This window comes from Microtus oregoni, unplaced genomic scaffold, assembly GCF_018167655.1.
Source record: "Microtus oregoni isolate MIOR12 unplaced genomic scaffold, Mior012 000011F_ref0000422, whole genome shotgun sequence".
NCBI lineage: Eukaryota > Metazoa > Chordata > Mammalia > Rodentia > Cricetidae > Microtus > Microtus oregoni.
In genome coordinates this window covers 11,875,215-11,903,094 of record NW_024543070.1, presented here as the reverse complement: position 1 = coordinate 11,903,094, position 27,880 = coordinate 11,875,215, and the positions used below count along the sequence as shown (strand labels likewise).

Sequence of the window (27,880 nt, the reverse complement as noted above, 5' to 3'; positions counted from 1 at the left end):
AGCCTGACATTCCGAGAGGACCACACCTATGTTCACTCCTCGGTGGTGGCTATCATTTCTTCTGAGACAATGGAAGGAGTCTCCCGATCAGTTTCCTTGCTCTTAGGCTGACTGCCCCATTTTCAAGAAGTCTTTTGAGGGCATAAACACATTCCAACGTAGCTGTGTTCTGAGCATGTGTGTGTGGTATTCATTTGAACGGGGGCATGTGCTTATCTATGCATGCATGTGAAGCCAGAGGTTAATGATGGGTGTCTTCCTCAAATACTCTCCACTTATATATTGGGGCAGGATCTCTCAGAGAACCTGGAGTTCATGGAGTCAACCAGTCTAGCTGTCTAGCATGCTCCAGTTTCTCTGTCTCTGCCTTCTGAGGTTTGAGGTTACAGGCAGGGCGCCATGCTCACCAAACATGTACATGGTATTGGAGATCTGAGGTCCAGTTCTCATGCCTGGGTCACACAAACACTTTACCCAGGGAGCCAGCTCCACACCCCACCCAAGTCTTTCTTCATGCTAAAAACGAACTATTATGTGCTTTTGTTGTTTCAACATAAAAGACATTGGGTAAGATGTCAGTAGGTGATATAGTCTTAGGGGACACTGCCATTGACCCAAATGACTTTATGCAACACTAGACTGTGTTCATTTCCTGCTAATGGCTCCTCATCTCACTTGGAATGAAATCCATGGATTTTTTCCCAGGCTGCACGAATGGGGTGGGATGGACGGAGGCAGGGCCAGAATGGAGGCAAGCCTGCTAGAACCACAGGGGAGCAGAGGTTCAGTTGAAGGACCGACCCCATATTTGTGGGTGATGTGGCATCACATGATTGAGTTCGCTCAACAAAGCACACTACAACATGCCAGGCAGGACACTCCTCCTTTACTTAACAGTGAAACGCCCACTTTTTGGCAGTTCCTTCTACACTCCTCTCTGCAGATTCAACCCCATCCTCTGGCCCTTGGTCTGCTCTTCAAACACAGTTGCTCCTGAGCTAGGCCTATCTCTGGATCCTTCTAATACTTCTGCTGTAGTTCAGAGGCTCACACTACCCCATGGAGGTAGCTCTACCCCAGCTACTCTCTGACCCTGCATTATTTCCTATTGCTTGCACCACTGACTGAAAATGCATTGCATGTATATATTTTGAATGTACTTGTTCCTTTGTCCCATGGGATGTCACCTACTGGATGGCAAAAGCCAGAAGATGTTTGGTATATTGTAGTTGAATCATTGGTTCCTGGTGCTCTGGTGAATTAGAGGAGACACATGGACTGAATTCAAAGCACACAGCCCAGAACGGCCAGTTCAGCTCTTGATCCATGGATCCCCTGTAGCAGGAAGCTGATGCTTTTCTCAGGTGGTCAGGGTGGAAAGAAAACACAGCCATGGGGCTCTCACATCCCCTACACAGTGTGAGCACACAGCACGGCTCTTATCAAGAGCAATGGGGAAATCGACATGGCCAGAACAATAAGAAGCCAGTGAACTGCACAGACCTGAATTAACCCACAGCTAACATTTGTTTTCTAATCTCTATAATTATATCACTTTCTCTTCTGATTGAGTAGTGATGCTGGATACCTCACAGGGTGGGCACGAGGATGGAATGGGCTCACACTTGTGTATTTGGCTTGCTTCCTGGACATTGTGAAATGTCACAGAAATCAGCTGTGGTTATGGTTGATGGTGTTATTATTTCTTCACTATCGCTACCTATCCTCCTGGTTTCCCTCTTAAAACAAGATGCACATGGTAGGGAAGAGAGGGGGAGGGAACAGAGAGGGAGAAAAGGAGAGAGGGGGGGGGGAACATCTTCATCACGCACCATGCTATCTGTCAGACACTGTTCTGAGGTCATGGGTGTTACTGTATTTAACCCTCCAAGCATCTACAAGGCAAGTACAACCAACCACTAGTACTTATTTTGCAGGTGAGGAAACTGAGGTAGGGAGAGGCAATCGGCTCAATTTTGCCATTGTGTCATAGGCTGATAGTGGTCACCTTGTCTTCACTGTACTCCTTACCTAGGCTCTGAGTTTACTCACTGCTGTCTGGAAGGAAAAAGAGCCAAACTGTCCTGGGCCATGTGTGGAGGGAACACCAGTCTGGACTCCATGCCACCTGGCAGACCTCCTGTGTCTCTGATGGACACTTTGGGGTATAGGGAGTGTGGTTTATTCCTGCAGCCCCCACAGTGGAGTTAGGGCACCCTGGGTGCTCCTCCTTTACTTCATGGACTCTCTCTAAATTATACAACTACAGCTCCAACCGAGGGTCAATCTAGAAAACAGGCCCACATTCCATGCCACCCAGCCTCCCTCCCTGCAGCTAGTCTCTCATGGTCTCTGCACAGTCACGCTCACACTGCTACATTGTAGCTTTGCAGCCCTTTTATCTGAGGCAACTCTGCTGTTCTTGTCTTCAAGTGTGTCCACAGGATGCCAGAAAGTCAATTCTCTCCATGGTTTCAATGTATCCCAGTCCCAATTGTGGGTTTCCCTGACTCTTTTTTTCTTTTTGAATTAGTATGCAAATTTATATTAATTTTAGATAAATGGTAAAATTATGTGTATAACAAAGACTTGTTTTAAAACAAAATTCTTGATGATTTTCTAACAACATTTCTGCTTTTCTTCTTTTATGCTGTTAGTACAGTTTGACTTATGAAGGGCTAAGCTCAAATTCTACTTACTGCTACTTAAGGATGACTTTTGAGGAAAAAGGCTTCTTAGCTCAGAACCCCTGAAAACAAATTAAAATCCTCCTTAGAGGAAAACTGCTTCAGGACCATGGAAAGTTCCCAGCCTGCATGCTCCCAAAAGCCAGGACCAGGAAGCCTTTCAATACACAGTTCTTGTGGTCCTGATGCTGTGGTCCTCCATCTCTGCACTCCTTTTAAAAAAGGGCCGCACTCCCTGCGCTTACTGTGTGTGAAGTCTGGGTAAGCCTGATGTCCACTATCTTTTCCTGCCCTTACTGCCTGGAGGGAAAGCAATGGCTTGCCGGAAGGGACACTTGCAGGACAGCTAGACTCGAGTGCACGGTGTGGCAGAAGCCACAGGAGACCCTGCCACCCAGGTAGAAGGAAGGAGAGAACTGACTCCTGAAAGTCCACTGACTTTCACCTGAGCTAACATGAACAGAATAAATAAAGATGTGGTACCTGCATGCCCTTGTTCACACACATGCCGCACACTAAATCAAATTTAAAAATTGAGCAAAGGATTGAGAGACAGCAACATTTTGTTGCCCATCAGTCAGGGGAACTTTGTTAAAGCATCCTTGTTAAGTGCCTAAGCCTTCTCTCCCAGGTCTATGTGCCGCCGACCTGTCTCTTTCCCACAAGCGCTCAATCTGGCTCCATGGCAGTTGTAAGATAATTGAGGGTCATGGTGGAAGGGTGTTCCAGACAGGGGAAGAACTTATGCAAAAACCCCAAGGCAGGAAGGGGCTAAAAATGTTGGTGGTACAGGAAGTGGGCCAGTGTAGTCAGATTCCCTGGAGCCTAGAGGGTGGAGACGGGGGCAGAAGATGATCCCTGTGGGGCAGAACGGGAGCTTGGATTTGAACTCTTTTGGTCTTTAGACTGGCTTCTATATCACCTGGCTAGTCTCTTCCCCCACTGCCCAGTACATGTGTGTAGAAAGAGAGAAGCCGGGCCCAGCCCAGCAGAGCAGAGCATTGCTGTCTTCAGCACCCTTTGTTTCAGGCGCCTTAGACTACAAACGCAAACACCTCACTGCCGCCAGGAGCAATAGGAAAAAAAAAAATCAGAAAATAGAGAGGAGAGGACAAATCATCTCTTCCAACCCCTGCTGAGCATGCAGAGTGAGGGACATATGGAAATTAATATATTCGGCTCTGATAACACGGTTTTCCTCGACGTTTTGATTAAACGCTGACGGTTATTAAATACCCTCCTCCTCCGTGCTCAGCTCCGAAAGCCAGTGTTGCTTTTCATTTTGAACTCTGATGGAACTGTCGCGGGCTGCTCACACACCTCAGCTGAGCCTCAGCCCGCTGCAGGCTGGCATCGGAGGGGAATGGAGAAAATCGATATGAGATGTCAGGCGGGAGGTCAGAACGCAGGCCTCCCCCTGTTGGCAGGCTCTGGGGCCGGTGGCTTTGGAACAAAGGGAGGTGTGCCCTGAAGAAGGTCAGCTTTTTGGCCCAGTCAGGGAAATGAATCTATTTCTTCTTAATTAGATTACCAGGCTGGTGCCTTGCAACGAAGAGCTGGACCAGGCTGGGGTGGGTAATGGGCAGCTTTGCTGAAGGCTTGGAATGTACCCACTAGCTCCTGGGTCTCCCTAGGGACTGCGCTAAGGACTTTGATCTTGTAGGGGTGGCTGGAGGGAGGAGCAGACTCTGGGGGCTCCTGGGCAGGTATCCTGAGAGACTTCCTGCTTCTGTGTACAGGATGGTCCTTTCCTATACTCCTCCTACTCCTTGGTCTTTATATTTCAGCTCAGCGACCATTGCCTTGTAAGGTCCCCATGATGCTAGCTGTCAGTGCAATGCTTCATGCCACTTGGGAAACTGGCGATGCTCTAGGTGTTCGTGATCCTCTAACAGAGGCAGGTGTCTTTACCTTTCCATGTGCTTCGTTTTCTCTGTCAACTTGACTGGTCACAGGTGCTCAGCTGCTTGGTCTGACATTCTGGTTTCTCTGCTAGGGTGTTTTGGGATAAGTTTAACATTTAAATCAATAGACTGAATAAATATTAATGTGGAGGAACCTCATCCAATGAGGTGAAGGCTTGCTCGAAAGAAAGAATTGGTCCTCTTGTGAGTGGCAGAGCTTCTCTCCACCTGACTGGTTTGGGGTTACGGTGATTGCCCATTGCAGTCGAATTGAGACTCTTGGCTCATCAGCCCGGTGGCACATGGATAAGACCGTCCCCTCTCCCAGAAATTTAGCTTGCTGGCTGCAGATCTCAGGATTCAGTCTTCATATGTGAGCCAGTTTCTAATAATAAATCTCTTTATGCATGCCACCTGCCATTCCCCCTGCTCTGTTAGACCTTGGCTAATACAGCGAGCTCCGAGAGACAGAGAAGTACTGCTTTTGCTCACCCTAGAGTCTCCAGAGTTGGATGTAGTGCCTAGCATATGGCATGTACTTGGTGAATCTGAATAGTGAGTAATGGGGCCTCTTGTATCCGGTAAAAGGGTAGGGGTTCTAAGTACCTTACAGCGACAGGCCTGGGGGCGGGGTTCAGAGGAGGATGGGAGCCATTCTGGATGCTGTCTTATTGCTCTCTTGTCATGATCAGAAGATGGCAGTACTATCTTATTCAGGTAACAGTGTGGATCTCTGCCCACATGCCCTGTGGGGGATGTGGGGCTCAGGAAGATTACCCGAGGTCACATGGGTACCAAGTGCCAGAGTTCAGCTCTCCTCCCCAAGTACTGTTGTAAACCATTCTCATCTAAAAACCTTCGAAAGCCTTGTCCATTCTCCAGCTTGAGTGCTGGGCTCAGCCGGCCAGTCAGTCCACAGTCTGTTCTTCTGCATTCAGGACTCATGTGGGCCTGCCTGACTTTAAAACCCAGGCTGGTCGCTGCCACACTGGCTGTGATGGCATCACAGCTGCCCCCCTCCCCCGCCTCAGGAATATCTGTGGGTCAGGGTCCCTCCCACCTTGTTCCATATTCACCTACCAGAGAGAACCCTCCCAGTTAGCTCAGGTTACCCCACACTCAGCAGGTCCCAAACAGAACACAAATGCTTCATGCCTAATAAGACTTCTGGAAGCCCCCATCCCATATACAGTTCATGTCAATCCTTGGGTGTGTCTTCCTCCCCCTTTCCCCTAACCCTGCATTTACTCCTACCTCTTCCTTTCCTGCTGCTACCATACCATGGTTCTCAACTTTTGGGTCACAACTCCTTTGGGGGGCGGGGTCACATATCAGATATTCTGCATATCAGTTATTTATATTATGATTCATAACAGTAGCAAAATTACAGTTTTAAAGTAGCAATGAAAGTAATTTTGTGGTTGGGGGTCAGCACAACATAAGGAACCGTGTTAAAGAGTCGCAGCACTAGGAAGTTTGAGAACTTTTCCTCATCTCCTTTGTTTCTTCACTACCCACCCCTCATAGTCCGCAAATCTGGGAAACTCTGCTGTTGAGACCAATCTGGATTTCTCTGCTGCTGACCACGACACCCCATTTCCTTGTCACCGCCCCCCTTTAACAGTCTCTTCACTGTTTCCCCAGGGCCGTTCTTCCTCCCCATAGCAGTGAATGACCTCCACAGAGAATTCAGATCAGATCCCACTGCTCAGCCCTTGCTGGCAGGGTTCTCCCTGCATCTGTGTGCTTCCAACTTGAACATGGGGCTTCCCCTTCTCAGGAACAATAAATGTGGGGCTGACTCCCCAGTCAGCCTAACACTTGTGATTTCTTTAGTCCCAGTGTTAAATGAGATGGAACCCTTCCAGGGCCCCCTCCTCCCACATGTCAGAGGCCAGGACACCTCTCTCCCCCAGGGCCCTTGTGCCGGGTACTCACACTTGGTGTGCCTGTCACACAGGGCGGATGCCCGCATGTCGCACAGCCGGATTGTCCCCTTGCTGCTGCTGTATACAAAGGTGTTGCAGTGATGGGGGTGGAACTCGGCTGCCGTGATCACCTCTGTGAGTTCCTCCATGTTGGCTGGCTTGATGTCCACGATATCTGGCACAGACGAGTAAAGGAAGGACAAGGAGAAGCGGGGAGAGCCTGGGGCATGAGCGGCCCTTGCTGTGAGCGCTTTGGGAGCATTTACCGCCTACAGGGGCATCTCACTGGGAGGCCATTAGCAGAAAAGCAGGCAGCAGTCATTTCTGGCAGCTGAGGCTCAGGGACTTTAAGGGATGGGGGCTACCCCGTAGTCAGTGGTAGCATTAGAACTTAGGTCTAAGCTGGGTGTGGTGGCCCATGACTCTAATTGCTGAACTGTCTAGCCTGGGCCACACTGTGAAACCCTGTCTCAATGAACTCAAGTTTCCTGACTCCTCGATTCTATTTCATCTTCTGTGACGTGTAGAGGAAGAACTCACACTTGGCCGGGAGATCACTTGAGAGTGTCTCCCACCCTAGAGCAGTAGCTAAAAATCCAGCCAGTGCCGCTGTAGCCAAACTATTGATTTTGAACTCTTCCTGGGATCTCGCAACAGGCTGCAAATCCTCTTCCGTGAACTATCCACAGAGCCATAGCAGGTGCCACTCAGGGAAGGGTCATTAAAAAGTCTCTCAGGATGCGTAGCCCGAACTTTGTCTCATTTAATCCTTACAACAATATGACGAAGAGCACTTTTACACCCATTTTCAGGGCTGGGAGTGGAGGCTGTGTGAGCATTCAAGAGGTTTCCATAAGAGACGTGCTTAATGGACTGGGGAGAGAGACACTCAGCAGGTGAAGGTGCTTGCTGCTAAGCCTGCTTGAGCTGAGTTTGATCTCTGAGACCCATGGGTAGGAGACAATTAACTTCCACAAAGTGTATTCTGACTTCCACAGGCAGGCAGAGGAACATGTTCACTACTCACCTATACACACACTCTATCTATCTATCTATCTATCTATCTATCTATCTATCTATCTATCTATCTAGAGATATAGAGGTAGATGTATATACATACATACATACAATACATACATACATATATATCCAGGTGCAAAGCCTGGGAGATTTTAGAATTGCCCAGATTATCTCAGGCCTTTTAGTCTCCATAAGCTATAATTTTCTAGGGCTGGGGTTTTGGGTGGGAGCTTAAGTGTCAGAAAGAAATCATCTATGTAGAGTGAGGGTTTGGGATAATGTGGGGTATACTCAGTTTTAGCCAGCAGATTCCCACCTCCCCACTCTCCAGTATATCCCTTTGTAATATATATATATATACATATATATACACATATATATACATGTATCACATATACATATATATGCACACGCACACACATATGTATATATACATATATAGGCACAACGTACACACATATGCATATGCATGCATACATTTGAGGCTATAGCCTTATATATCAGAATGAAACATTTAGGCTTATGTTTATAAAAGCAATTCAGTGTAGATAAAAACAAATTCTTTCCAAGGATATATAGCAGAAGTGAAGGCATGGGCTTGCATATGCCCTGCCATATCCTGGCTGGAGCTGAGGTTCTGTCTGGGGACGAGCTGTACCTTGTCATGTGGATACTGTGGTGCAGCAGAGCTGAGCAAGGGACCTGCATTCCACCGACTCTACTACTCACAGGCCGCCTTTCTCATGTTTGCCCCATAACCAGTTTTTTTTTAAACTTATCATGTTTTTCTTTAGATTGCCTCACTCTTCATCTCAGCTAAGTAGTCAGCCAATATTCACGAAGGGACGGGTTCAATCATCTACATGAAAACGAACACACAGTGATTAAAATGAAAATGTGTGGGCCAGGAATCGTTGTGCCACGCTTTGGAAAAAAAACCACGCTGCATGAACGAACAGTCGCTTGACAGAGGCCATCCTAGAGATGCTTCTGCCTAAGCAAGCAACACAACTCCCTCTTTGGCATGGAGACAGGCACAAACATGCAATAAGCTCATATTTTGAGTCCTACTAGCACCAATAAGGTAGCCATGTACAAACCAGTGTAGACACGTACTAGCTAACAGCATCTAGGTTCCCGCTAGATCTGTTGCCACATGGGATTTGTTCCAACGGCTTTGTACAGGGTTGTGCCTCTTGCTATTTGATTTATCTTAGATCATCCCGTTGCAGTCTTTCTAAAATTAGTATGAGCCTGTGCTAACATCACCTTTTGGCACATTTTCATCTACCAAAAGCAGATGCAAAGATTACTTGGTTCAACAGGGCATACACAGTCCTGGATTAACAAAACACTACCTCTCAACTAAGCCTCTGCTTTTGGGACACACACCTGGGACACCCAAACAGTTCGGGAGGGGCTGCAGGCTGCAGCTCTGATGTGCTTTCTGGCTGCTAAGCTGCGCCTTGGGCTTGGCGTCGTTGGATAGGATAAGCAGAGAGGATCCTGTTCAGTCGCTCCCTACCCCACAGTGCCAGCAAGCATGTTTTCCTTCTTCCAAAGTAAGTAGGGGAAAATCTGGTGTCAGCTTTCCCAGCCTTTGTAAGTATAGCTCAGCAAACAAGCTGCGCTGGGAGGGATCTTCACTGTGTGGGAGAGGGAGGTGCTACAGCCACAGCTATTTTTTATCGACCTAAAAATAAAGCCCCGAAGTCAGAAGATGAGAAAACAAAGTGCCTAAGCACATCTGCGCCTTCAGGAGCTTCCTGCCACCATTGAGGACATCTTCCTGGAGCAGAGTCCAGTTGATCTGCCTCTGTCCACTGTTTCCAGATCCATCCTGCCTCCCACCCACCCTTCATCTGAAGCCACTTGATTTGTCTCCAGGATCTGAGTCTCCCTCCTACAGTGCTTGGGTTTGACTCAGGTTTGGTCAAGGGAAGAAGCCATGATTCTATTCCTTTTTAGCACAACCGTAGCTGTTGTTTACCAAGTGCTGAGCTTGCCTGGACTAAGCGTCTTATAGTCTCATTTGTCCTTCATTCCAGGCAGACAAAGTCAGTGCCATTAATAATCCTAATTTACAGCTGACAAAATAGAGGAAATAAATTTTTCTCTCTAATAAGAACAACCTTTTGTTTTTTAAATCTGTTCTTTATCATTTTTATTCATGTATTTATTACATTTTGGTGACTTTGACCCCATCCTTCTTTGTCTCCTTCTGGCTCCTATCAACCTCTCATCTTCATGAGGTTTCTCTGTGTAGCTTTGTTGGTCCTGGAACTTGCTCTGTAGGCCAGGCTGGCCTTGAACTCAGAGATCTGCCCGCCTCTGCCTCCCCAGTGCTGGGATTATAGAGGTGCACCACCAATGCCCACCCTTCACCTGTTCTTTATGTTCCTTTCCCATAATCAAACACTTTTGGTTTTTGTTTATTTTTTTGAGACCCAATGAGCTTACCCGGAACCATCTGTGTGACTGTGGCCTTACATTATTTATTTTGAGTGTGTGTGTGTGCACATATGTGCCAAGGTGTGCAAAGGACATTGGTGCAGTTGGTTTTTTCCCTTCCACTGCGTGGATCCTGGGGATTGAACTCAGGTCATCAGTCTTGGTGGCAAGAGATTTGCTGAGACAATTAGCTGACCTCTGAGATAAATTTCTTCGGGTCGGATATGGGGTAGAGCTGGGATTTGCACTCAGGCTTGTGCAAGGATTCTTTACATGAAGCCACACAGCATCCTGGGAAGAACGGCCCCACCCAACCAGTTTCCTTGAGTGGGTTTGTCTGGCTCTAGAGGAACAGTGACTAGCTACTGTGTGTGTGTGTGTGTGTGTGTGTGTGTGTGTGAGAGAGAGAGAGAGAGAGAGAGAGAGAGAGAGAGAGAGAGAGAGAGATGGAGATCTACCTCCTTCGAATTTTGTCCCTGAAAACTCACCAACTACATTTCAACGATGGTATTTTCCAGAACACGAACTTTTATGTCCTATGCTATAACTGATTTGCTTGAACTAGATGTTGGGAGAAAAATCTGACAAGGGCTTTCATGTCCTATTTTCCAAGGGAGGACTTTGCTGAATTCTTGAAACGTGTGAGAGAGTCTGGCTGGCAAAATTTGCTGTCTTCTGAGGAAGGCAGGAGGAAACTCACACCGATGCCCGGAAACCCAGGCCATTTCTCTCTCCTGTTCCAAAGGGGGATGTGTGGCTTCAGCTCACAAGTTTCCCCCTTCATACTGGGAAGGAGAGAGAAAGGCGCTAAGCAATGTGAGGAGCCCTGTATTACTGGAAAGTGGAATGATGTATTTTGACAGTCAATTTTCTCCATCTGATCCTTTTGAGCACTCTATCCATATTATTTCCCTGTTGTTCCAAAGAACTAAACAGCAAAAGATATCACTGAGCGCGTGCCTAATATACAACCCAGACAGCCAACAGATTGCCATTAAATTAACCCTGGGGCCTGACAGGTCTGCTCTTTTCGACCCCAACTGCTTGGGGGTATTCCTTATTAATGCTAAACCCAGGCAAATTACCTCTATAACAAAAGGGGTTAATCTGACTCTTGGGGGGGGGGGGACTCTGGAGACAGCTCTGAGGATGAGATGGGGCATAGCCAGCCTGGCAGCTGAGCTCCATGCTCACAAGGCAGAAGGCAGGAAGGTGAGGGCACTACTGTGCCAGGCAGTTGCCTAAGGCATCATTGAAAGTAATAATTGAAGACATCGGGAGGTCACCCCTCCAGGGATTTGCTTTGAACAAATAAGCAGCCCAAGCCATAAATTACAGCACCAGTAGGATGAGGGGGCGGATGGGATCAGGACTGGGTGGCGAAGGGAGTGGGGAGCCTTTCACTCACTTATGTCATCCACGTTCGGAAGACCCAAGCTCTCTATACCTGTCCTTCCCCTGCCTCCCGTCAATGGCAACATTATGAAAGATTGACACCAACCTAAATAAATATGCAGAATCACATGATAAAGTGAACTTTAATAAACCTGCTATTAAATTATTTTTGCAGTGAAATGTACAAGTATGTAAAAAAAAGTCCGCATTGTATACAAAATTCTACTCTAGGAACCTAATGCCATTTGAGCCTATATCTGAAAGGGATGAGCTGCAAGGGAGGAGGGACATGGAGCTGCTTGTGGTGATTCTGTGAGGGAGCATCTATGAGTGGTTGGTCTTTTCATATCCGTACCATTCTCCCATTTTCATTCAATGAAATGGTAAGATTTTAGAGTATAATAATATTTAAGACAGATTTTATGCTGATTATATATCAGGTTAGGAAAATTGGATATAAAATACATACTACAGTCTGGTCGTTTAAGAAAATATGATGAAGAAGAGCATAAGAACTAGACAGGAAAGCCAGCCACATCTTGTAGAGAGAACAGGTCCCAAAGTCAGAGAGAGCATCACCTGGGAGCAACTGGAGTCCATTCATCTACTAATTCCATGACATTCCTGAGGATGAACAATGTGCTGGTGATCTGTTGGGTACAGTGGATAGGCTGGTGACCAAAGCGGGAACAATCCCCGTCTGCAGGGTCTATAATAAGGGGGCTGTGGCTGACAGACAAGGTAAATCAGTTGCCTTAAACAGTGCTCACTGGAAAGCAGAAAGGGAAGGAGGGCCTCTTTTTATCATTCTCTTTTTCCCTCTCTGTGTCTGTGTGAATGTGTGTGTGTGTGTGCGCGTGCGTGCGTGCGTGAGTGTGTGTGTGTGTGTGTGTGTATGTGGTGGGGGGGGGTGAGAGGTGGAGAATTCCAGGCTGAATAGAAGAAAGGCTCCTAACAAATCAAGACTTTGAATTTCTTAGTTTTTTTCTCCTGCTACCTTCTCCCCCTTAACCAATACAGCTGAATTAGCTGGCGTCCTCACAACTGAGAGGCAAAATCAGTGGTGAGGTTATTGGTTATTTTATTTCATTTTCCAAGACCTCTACCATGACTGTGTCCTATTAAACCAAGAAAATAACCTTTGCTTAGAGTCTTTCCTGAGAGCTGAGACATGCCCCGAGCTCTGAGGGTAGAATGCAAGAAAACACTGATAAATACCATGTTTGGAACAAACGTGGCTGGGAGACCACTTTCATTCCTTCTGTTTAACTGAGAGAACTTGAGAAAGTCACTTTATCTCTCTGGGGTTCAATTTATTTGCCTTCAGATGAATAGAATCCTATTAACAACCTCTAAGGATTTTAATTATTAGAAGAGATAATGGAGAGAAATCATTTAAATCATTTTCATATTGGATAGAATCCCGTTTTCTAAAGGAAGTACACGTATCCGAGAAAACCATTTCCAGGCAGTATCTTGGGGTCAAAGTGGCTGTCCACACATGCCTCTGTCCCATTGCATTGATTCTTATGATACTGACAACTATCTTCCTCCAGTTCTGGATAAACCAGGCAGGAACGAGAAAGTTGAGGAAGATCCTTGCAGAGTCGTTACACACATATAGGACATGCTACATTTACAGGTCGAGGTTACTGGATTTTCAAAGCAGATAAGGCTGCCTACATGCTATTGAAAGTCTTCAGTTCTGAAGTGGGGAAATAGTTGAACGTTGGCTTTGAACTCCGAGCCTATTACAGTTGTACCCCCTTTTAGGGGACACATGTTATCATGCGATCTTTGCTTTTTTTTTTAAGATTCAAATTTGAAGCAATGATCACAAAGGGCCTGATTTTGTCAGCTAAAATCACTGGTAAGGCATTGGTGATTTCTGAACAGGCTTCAGGGAATAGACATCCTTTAGGAGCTTAAAAAGCCAGTGTATCCATGGAGTATTTACCAAGTACCAGGTTCAGGCTGAGGGGCTGACAGACATGTAGGATGTCACAGTAAGTCTACAGGCTGCTTCACAAGACATTTGATGCAACACCCTTTATGACTGGGGAGTTCTTGAGAGCCCCACACCACAGAGTCTTCTACGTACATGTTAATAAGCCCAGAATTGTGTTTTAAAAAAATTCATAATCCAAGATTCTGTTCAGGCATTGTTTCCATCTGCCCAGCTGCTGGAACCCTTCCTGTCTATGCATCCTGGAGGAGACATGCCATATAGTATGTGTTTGGTTCATTGGCATGGCTGAATATAGATTTTACTGTATCAGATGACTTGGAGACAGGCTGATAAAATTTTAAACCTCAGATCTGATCAGTTATAGAATCTCAGATGATCTTGAACATAGAAACTCATGCATACAGAGGAAAAGTTTCTGGGTATGGTGGCATATACTAGTAATCTTGGCTTCCAGGAGGCCAAGGCATTGAGAGACATTGAGAGACTGAGTGTCAGGCCAGCTTGGGCTATGCAGTGAGACCCTGTATCAGTTAAACTAAAATAAAGATGAAGGAACTCCAAGAGATGGCGTATATCTGTAACACACTTGGTGTTTCATATAGGCTCAAAAACCCTTGACTTGTCTTCCCTCAAAGGCCCTGTGTGTGTGTGTGTGTCTTTCTGTCTAACACTTACTTTGATGGCTTTGGGGAATGCTAGCATTGTTAAATTGACCTTGGGATTCCCCTTCTCCTGTTTCAGATTAGTCTCAGTTATAAGGGATATTCTTCTTAGAAAGTTGGAAGACAAAAGGAAGAAAGTGATGTGCATAGGCCCAGTCATTTACCTACTTACTCCACCTCAGTGTAGCCATGAAGGGATTTTGTAGACAAAACTGAAGACCCCATAATCAGTTGAATCTAAGTTAATAAGAAAGGAGACTATGTAATGTGGGTCTGTCTGGAAGACATTTTTTTACTTATTTTGAGAGAGGGGTTTTCTATATAGCCCTGGCTATCCTTGAACTCATTTTGTAGATAAGACTGGTCTCAAACTCAGAGATCTTTCCGCCTCTGCCTCCCAAGTGCTGGCTTAAAGGTGTGCACCCCATGCATGGCCTAGCCGGAAGACATTGAATAGCGAGCTCAGGGTCGCAAAGTCCTGGGTTTGAGCCTTAGTCCTGCATGGACTAGGAGTGTTGGCACAGGGAGGTAAAGGTGGGAAGATCAGAAACTCAAGATCAACTTTCGCTGCAGAGTGAGTTTGAGGCAAGCCTCAGCTAAGGGAGATCCACTAAGAGAAACCTCAGACCTTCCTTGAGAGCTGGCAGGTCTTCCATTTCTGTTGATCACTCCCCAGTCTTTGCTCCTGACTGCTGCCTGTGGACCACCTTCCGCTCCTGCCTGAAGGGTTCCGCCTGCTTGTGGTTTTCTGTCCCTGACTCCGTATCTTAAACATGGATGGCACTTGCCTGGCCAGCCTTACACCTACAGGGACAACACACTGGAAAGGTCCATCACTAGTGTCTTAACCACTCCTTCCCAGTACTCATCTTTTTTTCTGCATTCACCCCAGTTCCATTCATCCCAGTTCTCCAAGTGAACTCTATCCCATTCTCCCACCAGACTACAGGCCGTGATAAAGGGAGGGAGCTGGACTCTTCGTGTCATCTCAGTTTGCTTCCTAAGTGCTCGGCAATGCTTATGGCATTTACGTGACTCATTTTTGAGACTTGGGGGTCTCTTCTAAGCTTCTTTACATTTTCAAGAGCAGAAAGTCCATGGTAGTCACCACGGGTCAATGGATCAAGTCACCAAGCTGGTGGAGTGTGAATTCTATAACCTTTGGTTGTCTGAGGAGAGGAAAGCACAAGACAGCATAGCAGAGAGAAAAGTAGGTTGAGAATATGATCTCCAGAATAACAACTGCCACGCATGGAACCTTCACCCTACACTAGGTAATTCATAGGATCGTCCATGCAGCCTTCACAATGACCTCCTGAGCCAGCTATCTTATTATTTCTATTTATTGATGACAGAATTGAGGGATGGAGAGATCTCAAATGACCAATCAAGATTATGCACATTTGGGAGGCAGTTCTGCCACGCATGGAACCTTCACCCTACACTAGGTAATCCATAGGATCGTTCATGCAGCCTTCACAATGACCTCCTGAGCCAGGTATCTTATTATTTCTATTTATTGATGACAGAATTGAGGGATGGAGAGATCTCAAATGACCAATCAAGATTATGCACATTTGGGAGGCAGTTCTGGGTTCAGGTCTAATGCATCGGACACCTCAGTCTTTAGTCCTGAGTCAGGTGGGGAGTGCACCTGTAAGCCCAGAATTTCAGGAGGCTGATGCAGGAAGATCTCCGAAGTGGGATCCCATCTCAAACAAATAAAAAGTGCAGACACAGCTGAATGGCTAGGCTACCACCCTGCCCTGTGGGAACTGAGCAGTCCAAGAGAGGCATGCGGCCCAACTCCTGTTGTCTGTCCCAACTATAAGAGGCCCCAGAGGTGCACCTCTGGAGGAGAGAGACTAGGTACCATGAGGGTAGCCTCTGAAATTGGGGCTTAGTGTTTACACAAATAAGGCAACTGGCTTGGGGAAACCTTCCAGGGTGGCTTTCAACATGAGGGTGGGTGCTGCCTCAGCACAAGCAGGCTATGTGCTGGACTTGTCATCAGAGAGATGCTCTTCAGGACCAGGAATACAGTTCAGTGGTGAAGCATTTACCTAGCATGCACAAAACTTGATCCCAGAACCAGAAAAGGGGGAGGGGTGATCTCATTTTATATAAAATGCCAGCCTAAAATTAATTTGTGCCTTTGTTTGGTGTGGGACAATAGTCTGTATCCTGTCAATTATATTTTAAATAAACGCTGATTGGCCAGTAGCCAGGCAGGAAGTATAGGCAGGGTGACCAGGCAGGAAGTAGAGGCAGAGCAATGAGGATTCTAGGAAGAGGAAAGTTTCTTCTGCAGTCATGACCCAGCCACAGAAGAAGCAAGATGTGACTGCCTCGCCGAAAAAGGTACATGGCTAACATAGACAAGAATAATGGGCTAATATAAGTTATAAGAATTAATAAGAAGCCTGAGCTAATGGGCCAATCAGTTTCTAACTAATGTAGACCTCTGTGTGATTTCTTTGGGACTTAACGACTGCAAAAACTGGGCAGGACAGAAACCTCAGACAACATTTGCTCCCAAGGTGGGATGAAAGACATATTAAGAAACAGGGAGTTGCTGTATCTGGCTTCTGTGTCCTCCCCCAGACTTGTGTAGCCCTGACCCGTTAATCTAAAAGGGAGACAACTGACCACGATGTGACCAAGTGTTGTACTAGAAGCTGGAAATCACAGAGTTGAGGCTCTGTGCATCCTGAATGGGGCAAGATGACAAACAAAACTACCTTATGAAGATGCTGGGATCAAATATAAATATCCAGGTTTTTTTCTTTCGGAGATATCCTTACACAAAGAGTATCCTTGCCTAAGCTTTCCAGTCTGTGTCCAGGGATGGCCATCTGCTTAGAATTCCTCCTGCCACAGGGACCTTGGTGTGCACTAGGCAAATATCTCCACACCTCCTTGCCCAAGTTAGCTTATAGTCTCTCTCTGAATATCTCAACTCAACGATCAGTTCCTCAGCGAAGCCCCCTTCATTTTCTAGTCCAAAACCAGTTTTTAAAAAATGTATTTGAAGAATTTAATTCTCTTCTCTTAAGAGCTTGTCTCAGCTCACAATGAAACACATATTGGTGTTATTATTTGTATCATGTCATTCTGAAAATTCAATTTTGTTTCTTTTTCTCTTTTCTTTTGTCAGGTTTAGTGCAGTACCTGGCACAAAACCTGGCCCCAATGTTTGCAATTTTACAAGATAAAACTCATTGGCTGATCAATTCTTAGCTCTCCTGACCAACAAAGAATTCAAAGGAATCTGTGTATAACATGCTTTTCAAAAAGAAATAGTAACATGTGTGTGTTGGGAATGTGTGTTCAGCATGCATGCGTGTGTGCATGTATATGTGTGTCCAGGGTGCAAGCCTATGCGTAAACATAGAGTCAGAAAAGGTTATTGGCTGTCCTGATTTATCATTTTCTGCTGTGTTCTCTTGAGACAAGTTCTCTCACTGATTCTGAAGCTCCCTATTTTGGCTAGGATAGTTGGCCAGCAAGCCCCTGAGATATGCCTGTCTCTGTCACCCCCAAACCCCAGGGCTGGGGTTATAGTCATGTGCAATTTTTAAGCTGGGGATTCAAACTCAGGTCCTCATGTGTGTCCAGCAAGTGTTCTTACCCACTGAACCATCTCCCCATTCCCAGAGAAGCAATGTGTTAAGAGCAAACTTCGCTTATTAAAGCCCAGGGCCACCTCTTGCTCTAGAAAATTACTAACCTAGAAATGGGGTCCTGATGCATCAAGATAATTTTATTTACTTTAAGAAAGGACCCATTATTTGGGATGGCCTGGGTGTCCGTGGATAGAGAGGGCTTGTGGTCAAGTACCCAAAAATTAGGATGGGCATGCTCTTACCTAATGCTAAATGTGAGGCCCTAGACCTCAGACACTCTGAAAATGGATGCTGATTAGATTATAAGGAGTAACATTTGATAAATATCACCAAGTCTAGAGCTGAAGGAGGAATGTAGACTTAAGAGTGTAATCTAGACAATGACAAAGTAGAAATCATTGGTCATCATCTCTAGTTTTTTTTTTCATCTCTTCAACAAGAAGCATAACTTTTATCAGACTTTGTTATACTGATCTGTTGTGGAATATTTGATAACACTGTGACCCCTGAGAATGTGTTAATAAAATCAATATTGGCCGATGGAACGGAGTCAGTGATTAGTTGACAAGAATTAGCCATAGAGAGTACAGGAGATCCAGGAAGATGGATAGAGAGACACACAGGAAGGAGTAGGGAGGGCCTTAGAGATTTACAGTGTTTTGGTTTGGGATGAATGGAGAGACATTCATTCTCTCTGAAATGTGAAAAGAATGGTCAGCTGGTTGCTTCTCTGCCTCTCTGAGCTCCCAGGTTTCTACCCCAATATCTGACTCCTCAGTCTTTATGGTGAACAGAACTATAGAAACTTAGTTAAAAACTATATCTGGTGGCAGCAGCAGAGTCAGTGCCAGCAGGAACAGAAATCCTGCCAGGCTGTGGCCTGATCAACGGAGCACTGACTATGGGGCAGCAGGCCCTACAGACGGTAGTTAAAATATCATTAGATTCAGGAGTAGCCACTAAGTCAACAGAAAATCAAGATGTTTGTTTACTCAGTAAGGCATTTCTCAAAACGTGTGTGTGTGTGTGTGTGTGTGTGTAAGAGGGGAGTCGGGGGGAGGCAGTTTTGCCATCTCACAGTTCTTTGGTGGTGTTCTTCCCTCCGGAGGACGAAGTGGAGAATGGGAGTCTGGGTAAATAAAAGGCATGTTGTGAGAAGGTTCACAGTCAGAAAGTGGTGGGCCTGGGTAAGAGCTCTGTTCTTGTCAGACTCTAAATCCTGTGTTGTGAGCTGTGACATCAGTGCTGTGCTTGTGTGTCCCCAGACAGACTTCCTTGCTACTTGTCTCACTGAGTTAATTGTGGATGTATACTGTGTGATTTAAGTGGAATTTTTAGCATCTGTGACCTCACAGGATGCGAGTTTTCTGCCTCTACTGTTATGAAAACGGTCCATGTATTTCTATGAAGCATCTTGCCTGCCACCCCAGGCATCCCAAGCCATGCTCCTGCCTCTGGTCGATAAAAGGCATAACAGAAGAAGGTGCTAAACAGGAGGTATTTAAGACAAGGGTTGTTCTTGATACTTTTCTGAGGATGTTGTGGAAGAGGGCTGCTGCCTGCTCCAGAGGTAGCTACACCTCAGTGCAGAGAGGCAAAAGGGCCTTGGTTTGCATACCCTCCTGCCTGGGGGCAGTCTGGCTGACAGGCAGTATATAGATATCAGTTATCATCACCCACATGATGACAGTGATTATTTTACATATGGCAGCGGTAAGGGTGAGCGCTAAGGTCTCATTTGTATGCCAGCATCTGGCAGGCTGTCACACATCTGTAGAAGAGAACCTAAAAGGCACTATTAATATGTCCCCTTTGCATTCTCCCCAAGGCATCTGTCTCCCCAAATGCCTGAGAAAGTTCCTTTCCCTCTTGAAAGCCTGGAGGCAAAATTCAGAAAACATGCCACCTAGGCTGGGGAAGCATAAGCTCAGAGTGACAGCTGGCTGAGCCCAGGCAGATTCCTGGTTCTCGGAATAGATGTGAGGAGGGAAAGGCGACCGCCATCTACGTTCATTCTATCAGCAGCTGCTCTGCCAGGAGAACTCTGCAGCCAGAGTCAGCTATTCTCCGGCCCACACAGTGTGTCATGTCTGTTCTGGGACCAATGAGAGCTACCCAGTCACAGTCCCAAAGACCAGTTCTCAGTGTCTCCAGATGTATCTCAGTGCCAGAACTTGGTTACGGACACCTTTCCTAAGAACCTCAGGGACCATAGGATGTCTCTGTGGTAGTGGCTATCGAGCTGTGTGCCCTTGCGCAAACATCCTTTCCATGTAGGTGTGTGAGTTGCATCCCCGTGTGTGGCTGTTGCTCTTCAGAGGACCCCCACACCTCAAATAGACAGGATCTCCTCCAGGTCTATAACTTACCAATAGGCTAGGAAGGCTGGAGAGTGAGTGTACCTCCACCTCTAGTGTTGGTATTATGAAAAAGTGCGGTCACATCTCGTTTCTTTTTCCTGAGTTCTGGGGATCAAACTCAGGTTCTCGAGATTACTGAGCAAGCACTTTACCAACGAACCCATTCCCTCAGCTCGGCTTTAACACTTTGCAAGTTAAATTTCCAAGCTAGGCTTCATAGTGAAGAGTTTCCTATAGGTCCACTCTGACCACTGACTACAATGGTACTCTGGCTGTGTGCAAGGCTTTCAGGTACAGAATGCTAAAATCCATTGGAATAGAGCAATGGGCCATTTGGGGCTCCTGTTCTCATGAACATGAGAACATGGTGTCAGTGAGTGTAGGATGGGGGAAAACTAAAAACCTCACATGCTAAAACATGCTAAAACATTTCAAGTTCTGATGAGCATGATGAAGACAGCAAGGATACAGTCACTTGGGAACTAATGGGAGCCTAGTCTCTACAGAGACAGTAGATTCGATTGAGACTGGAATCAAGAACTCTGGGGACACATTTCCCGATAGAGGGGACAGCAAGTGCAGAAAGAGGAAGAGCAAAGCTTAGCTGGGAATAGAAACATGGTTCTCTGGTTGGAGCAGAGTGGGTGAGGCAAGAGCGACATGACAGGTGTCAGAGGCAGTCAGGCCCAGATGGTGTGGAATCTTCTAGACCCTGGGAAACGACTTAGAGTTTCCAGTTCACTGGAAAGTTACGGGAGTGTTAGGTGCACAGTCAGGATGTTGTGTGGGTCACATGGTAACTGATAGGCAGGGCATGTGTGCTGAAGGAGAGGAATCAGGCCCCCATAGGGGAAAGAGACAATGGTGGTGGTGTCAGTGAGTGTAGGTAAGAGTGGGGATGGAGGCATCTCAGCTGTCCCAGGTTCACTGTGGACAGCTCAGGGATGGGCGGGGCTGGGATGGCGGAGCCGGCAACTGAAGAAACAAGGTTAATTGGGAGCCAGAATTCAACTCCCTGAGGGCTGAGAGCAGGAACTGAGTTGGGAACTAGAATTAAGAGTCAGGTTTAGGATGGACTGGATGGGCACACCCTAGACCAGTGGCTCTCAATCTTCCTAATGCTGGGACTTTTTAATACAGTTCCTCATGTCGTGGTGACCCTTAAACCATAAAATCACTTTCATTGTTACTTCATAACTGTAATTTTGCTACTGTTACGAATAGTGTAAATAGCTGAGTTTTCTGATGGTCCTGAGGGTTGTGACCCACAGGATGAGGTCAGCTTTTATCACTAAATACAAGATGAATATAATGATGTCAGACACTGGCCTCACACAGACACTTGGGAGTCGTTTTGACTTTTCCCAGTTTGAGTTAAGTGGAAGATAATAACGCTTATGGTTTTTGTTTTGATTGAGGTGCTGGCATCAAACCTGGTGTCTTGGATCCTCAGTTGCATTAGGACTGCCATGTCAAGCTGCTTTGGGGCCATTATTTACTGTGTAAAAACATGATTTTAAGTTACATTCCAGAGCTAGTGCTGCTGCTGTGCCCACAATTTAAGATTTTCCTTCAAAGTTGCCAGGCATTTCCATTTTGATGTTTTTTTTCCTTACCTCTTTCTCCCCTGCCCACTCCTACCTGGATACCCTTGAGTCAGACCAATAGGCTATTGGCTTGGAAGGAAAGGATACTAAAACTCTGATTGGTTATCTCAAAGTTCCACAGATTAATCCTCAGGTCATCAGCAGACATGTAGGTCTCATAGTCGCTGTTGACGGATATGGAGTTGATGTGGTATGTGTGCGCATTGGCAAACACTCTTCGTGGGGTGGCCTCCACCATCAGGTCCATGGGTCTCAGGACGGGCACCTAGGATATGAGAGAGGCACAGTGCTCAGGACAGAAGTCTCTTTTTGGTAGGAAATGGGTCGTGCTGTGCCCTTACCACCACACAGTAAGTCACAACCCTGAAGCCAAGAGTGACAGAAGGCAGCTGCCATTCTCACCACATTCTGGGCCTTGCAGATGTTGACATCTGGCACTGGGAGATAGGGGAGGGTGACATCACATCTTTATAAACTTGAAACACTCCCCCAGCGCCCTTCAGGGGGACTTAGATCCCATTATGGGAACATAGTCTTCTAAGCTCTCTCCCAGTCTGTTTCCCCCCCTTTTTTTTAATTTAAACATTTTATTTTTTGAAATATGAGTGCTGTGTTTACATCATTTCCACCTGCTCCTGCCCCATCTTCACTTTGTCTCAAATTCATGACCTCTTCTTTGGCTATTATTGCTACACACACACACACACACACACACACACACAAATATGTATTCATACACATGTGCACATTTACACACATACACCCAACCTTCTGAGTCCATTTAGTGCTGGTAGTATGTATGTTCTTTCTTTTTTAAACAGGAAATCCATTCAAGGAAGGCAATTGTGGGAAAAATCTTAGGAATCTGTCATTTAGCTTCAACCTCCATTCATCTTTCTTGTGTTTTTACATCTTGCCCCCAGTGGCCTGGGTCCCCTTCTAGTTTTACTTTTAACCTTTACGGGACACTTATAGGAAAGCCTTCCACTACCTAAGACTCTAGTGACCCCAAATGAGCCGATAGTATACAAGTGCTTGGTGCATCCTGGTTGGCCATGGGGCATCTTTGTTTACACCAATTGTCCACAAGTACGAATTAGCTAGTGACACATTTAAACTGGTCCCCATTTGGACAGTAAATTATTTGGTCATGCTTCTGAAATTTAGAAGGTATTCTGGAAGTGTTTACTGAAGGACTGAGGAGAGCAATGTCAGCAAGCGTTTTCTTCATGGTGGGCTGGGGAGCTAGGCCACTGAGAGAGAGTTCTCTCAGGAAAATGTGAACAAAGACACACTCTTCTAAAAGACCCAAACAAGCTAAACTACAGAGCACAGCAGAGCTCTTAGATAGAAGCAAGGAGACAAAGAGCCACAAAGATCTTCTCCCTCACAAAGACTCTCGGAGGAGCCCTGGCTGGCATGACAACAGGGGTTAGATTAAGACTAGCTTCTGGATGAACATCACCCCAGGATGCAAGAAGAGGGGGCCCTAAACCCATTGGTAGTCACCTGACAGCACCCTCTAGAAGGCAGAGTTCTCCCAGTCCCAACTTGGAGCTGTTCACAGGCTCATGTGTGTGTGTGTACGCGTGTGCATGTGCGTGCACATGAACAACTCTGAGAACACACAGATGGAATAAGGTCTAGACAGAAGAGATGCTGGGTCCCAGAAGCCAGTGTTGGGGGTCTTCTGTGTGTCAGGATAGAGGGGGGAGTTGGTCTCTTGGGTCTCATATGCCAGGCATAAATAATGGTTTTGTGGGAGAGTGGGAGACTTCCGCTTTGAGCTTATGTAACCACTGACTGATGGGCTGGGATGTGCCCCATGATCTGGTCATTGACTGAACCTACTTTGTCCTCTTCCTTTTGAGGATGGTCATGGGGATTTATTGAGGTAGTCACTCCCCATCCTACGCACTCTTTCAGCAACACCAACTGAGCCTTGTACAAAGTCCCAAGGGCTCACCTGGTAAGCACTCAGGACCCCTGCCTCACCATCACATGGCTGCCATAGCTGGGGGTGGGGAAGGGGTGGAGATGGGGTGAAAGATCACACAGCAATTGAGCAAGTGCCCCAGGGAGGAGGCACAAGGCATAGTGGGTCTTGAGAGGCTTCCTGAGACTGGGTGAGCGGGTGGGGACATGAAAGAGGAATGTGAGTCCCCAGGTCAGCAGAAAGGGGGTTGAAGCCGGGATGGTGATAAAGCCCACTGTGAGAACAAAGGTGACAGGGTAGATTGGGGGTAATCTACAAGAAGGGGCTCTGTCTACATCAAGAAGGTTGATATAATGAATGTGTTTGTGATGACCTAGACATGAGCAAGGTCAAGCTTTGATCAGACCTTTCTGGAGGTACAGGGGGGCTGAGCTCCAGCTTTCACAGGTAGGTGTGCACAAGTGAACACCCACTGAGGGCTTGTGTGAGCTGAGGTTTCACAATGGATAAAACTAAGCTTCCCCCATGAACTTGGCCCTGAACTAGCTACTGAAGCATCCGTGCCTGGCCAGGTACTCTTCACATAAGACTCCCAGATAATTCTTTCAACAGCTATGAAACAGGTACCAGCACACAGTAGGATTACAAACAGAATGCAGAGGTCAAGTTACTGTCCCAGGGTAGCCCAGATATGAGAAGGCACAGATGGGATTTGATCTCAGGACCCATCTGACTACAAAGATGAGAGTTCTTTCCTCATCTGCACTGGGCAGGAACACTGCACAAGGCGGGGACTGGCCATTGCTTTGTTAGTGACCTGGATAAATAGCCAGGGAGGCTTGTAGAAGAGAGGCATTATGGATGTCACACCATGCTGTGTGCATGATGTCACCACAGCCATCGCCAGTTTTTACAGTAAATGGGCAGAGCATCTATTTTGTGTGTTTTCAGGAACACACGGCACCTACACTTTTGCAGTTGGTCATAAGGATGCTCACACTTTAGAGCCTTTCAATGCTCCCCAGGGAGGCCTGAATGCCACCCAGGCACCAGGGCCCAGGACACTGGGATCTGTCAGGCTTCCATGAAATCCTTGCCCTCTAACCTGGTCCTTCATGTCTGCACTGGGTCTGCAGATTGCTCCTGTGGCTGTGTCTGATGCAGAAGAGAGCGTGACAACAGGGTAAAGAGGCATTTCAAAGTAGTAGCTGCCAGCCCAGGGCTGCTGCCTAATGTGATGAGCCTGGTTGCTAATGCAGGCTGACACCATCCATGATGGGTCGTCTAATGGGGAAAAGCTCGGAGCAGGTGTCTGGGGATGAAGCTCTCTGATGCTCTGCACAGATAAAGGATGTAGGGGTGTGTGTGTGTGTGTGTGTGTGTGTGTGTGTGTATGCATGTGCATGTTTGTCTGTGTATGTGTATCTATGTATATGTCGGGGGAGTCCCTGAATCATTCTTATGTTTAGGTAAAGGCTTGTCCTCTGTCCACGATGGTGTCATAAGGAGGACTCTCTGCAGTTCAGGAAGGACCAGATGGGCAGATTAGACAGCCATGTTGGGACCATGATTCCTGCATGGTCTGATTATTCCTTCTGGGACCATGCAGGGAGAAGAGCGGAGCATGATTTCAAGAGTGACAGGCGATGTTTGGGCTTTCTTTGGTGAGTACTGTTCTGGCAGCCTTCCTGTGCTGTGAGCCAGCCTTGGTGTTCAGAACCCCAGGTGTCAACTCCACCCCATCCATGATTTCATTCTGCTTCCCTGGAGCCAGCCTTGGAAAGGGCTCCATTTGCCACCCTATAAGGGAGGATGCAGCCCAGTGTCGCAGAGAGAGAGAGCAAGCTTAGCTTTCGATGTTGGGAGAATAAGACCTTGATCTGTAGCTCAGGCTGGCCTTGAACCTGTGACCTGCCTGCCTTAGCCTCCGAGGGCTGGAATCATGAGCAAATGCCCAGCCAGGCCTGGCACCACTTAACTCAGCTGAAGCTTTCATCGGAGGCTTCCTGGCAGCTGCAGAGGCGCTGCACCTGGAGTGACCCAAGCTGGGATGCAGCAGTGTCCTCTCTAGGTCAGCCTGCATCCCTCCTCCTCTGCTCAGGTCCAGTGTCTTCCTGAGGTTGCTTGTGCATGTGAGTATTCTCACACGCTTGTGTGCGTGGTACTGGGAGAGACCAACCCAATCCCATTTTCCCCCGACACCTGGCATCCAGCTATTATATCCACTGATGGATTTCCCTGGGGACGAGGGGCAGCCTGTGTCTGACCTGTCATATAGGCTTACGGAGAGCCACTTTAGTCAATTCCCCTTTCCAGTGGTGCCCTCTCAGTGAGACCTTCTATGAACACCCCCACATTAAGTGACACCCCCCATATCTACTGCCTAGAATGTTTTAAACACTTAAGCCAGTTATCAGTGGATGATCTTATCTTCATGATCCCCCCAAGGGGCAGATAAGAAAGGTGCGGCACAGAATGGTTGAGCAATTAATCTAAAGTCACACAGCTGGCCCGAGGCAGAATCAAGAGACCTGCACTCCTTGGATCAAAAGTCAGTCTGACTCTCTGTCTTCCTGGTTCTGTACCAGGCTACACAGATACTTGAGGAAGGGGTGCTGAGCTGTACTGGAGTTCAGTGGGAACTTCTTAGGAGGTATCTCCTAGGGAGGTGGTGGCAGACTCAGAAAGGAGAGGATGCTGACACAGATGGACTAGAAGGGGGGCTATGAGGGAGTGTGTGTGCTCCTGAGAGTTGGGCCATTAGCTTAATTAGTCACTCAACAAACACAATTAGATCTCTTCTCTTTATTAGGCATGCCTCAGGGCAGACACAGTCAAGTTTGCTTCTGTGGAGTCTCTGTCTGTCTGTCTGTCTGTCTGTCTCTCTTTCTCTCTCTTACGCTATATGACATGGCTTCTCCAGGAAGGCATCTCTGAGGGGTGCCATGTGAGCAGATGCCAGAAGGGCATGAGGCGGGGGGACCCATGGATGCAGATGTACCAGGGCTGAAGGACATGAGGCGGGGGGACCCATGGATGCAGATGTACCAGGGCTGAAGGACATGAGGCGGGGGCACCCATGGATGCAGATGTACCAGGGCTGAAGGACATGAGGCGGGGGGACCCATGGATGCAGATGTACCAGGGCTGAAGGACATGAGGCGGGGGCACCCATGGATGCAGATGTACCAGGGCTGAAGGACATGAGGCAGGGGCACCCATGGATGCAGATGCACCAAGGCTGAAGCATGTGCAAGGCATCAGAGAACCATGAGATTGGAGAGGATGCGATGAGCAGAGAGGAGCTGGAGAAGATGCCACGGTCAGGGTGAGCATGCTCAGGAAGCTGGGAGGAACAGTCCTGCTCACACTGCTGAGGAGCCTCTGTTCTCATTGTTATGAAACCTTGAACAATATGGACGCTTGTCCAATTATCAAACCCACCTGGGGGGGGGGGTAGAGTCTGGCATGATGTACCCGCCATTAAAGGGTAATTCAGTGTAACAAACCAAATCGAGTCTGTACAAAGACTGTCAAATAAAATAAGCCACTAACAAATTAAATTACTCTCCATTTTTGGTGGGAAGAATGCCAGTCAGTCATTTTTCATTTAAAAAATTATGCCTCTTAATTCCATTTTTAAACATGAAAAGGAGCATTAAGAGGCCTTGTGGGCTGTCTCTGATGTCACGTCCCTTCTGGTCCTCAGAGAACCGATGGAGCATCAAGCCTCACTCTGGTCAAAGCCTTGTTTCCTCTGTGAATTGGTGGGTGGGTTGGGGAAGCAGGAAGGACAGGTTGGCTCAGCTTCTGATGACATATCAGAGCTGTTGTTTCCAGAATGAACCTGCCAATCAACAGCACCCCGCCAAAACCCCCCAGGAATCCTATCCAAATAATATAATTTTTAGACTTTCCTGCTCACACCCTTCAACAGCCTCAATATGGCCCTAATTTCTTCTTTTATAGGCTTTGCTGTATAGACTGAAATAAGCCCCCAGAACAAAACCCCTTCGGACTAAGTCAGGCTTTGTGCTTCAGGATATTAAATAATCCTTTCATTTGACATATACTTATTAAGTGCCAATCACTGTGCCAGGCAATATGTGTACAGAATGAACAAAACAGATTATACTGTGGAACTGGAGGTGCAATAGGAAAGAAAGACATTCATGTCTCAGGCAAGTGTATTGTTACAGTCTGTCACTCACTCCACACTGACTTTTCATGAGAGAGAGAAAGAAAAAAACAAGGTTCCCAATTTAGATTAGGGGATCAGGTAAGCTGTTTGGAAAGAAGGGAGAAGCTCACTCTCTCCAGAGCACCCTCGTTCTT

The 27,880-nt window shown here is 46.8% G+C and overlaps 1 protein-coding gene across 4 annotated transcripts in view; it reads right to left on the bottom strand.

The window, feature by feature from the left end:
• Positions 1-27,880, bottom strand: part of LOC121453633 (serine/threonine-protein phosphatase 2A 55 kDa regulatory subunit B beta isoform) — a 401,554-nt gene that overhangs the window by 33,224 nt on the left and 340,450 nt on the right. For all 4 annotated transcript variants that reach the window (XM_041660531.1, XM_041660532.1, XM_041660533.1 and 1 more), the window contains 2 exons: positions 21,697-21,874; positions 6,530-6,694 (listed from right to left, as the gene is read on the bottom strand). In XM_041660531.1, the coding sequence (XP_041516465.1) occupies positions 6,530-6,694; positions 21,697-21,874 (343 nt within the window). The remainder of the gene's footprint in view (positions 1-6,529; positions 6,695-21,696; positions 21,875-27,880) is intronic.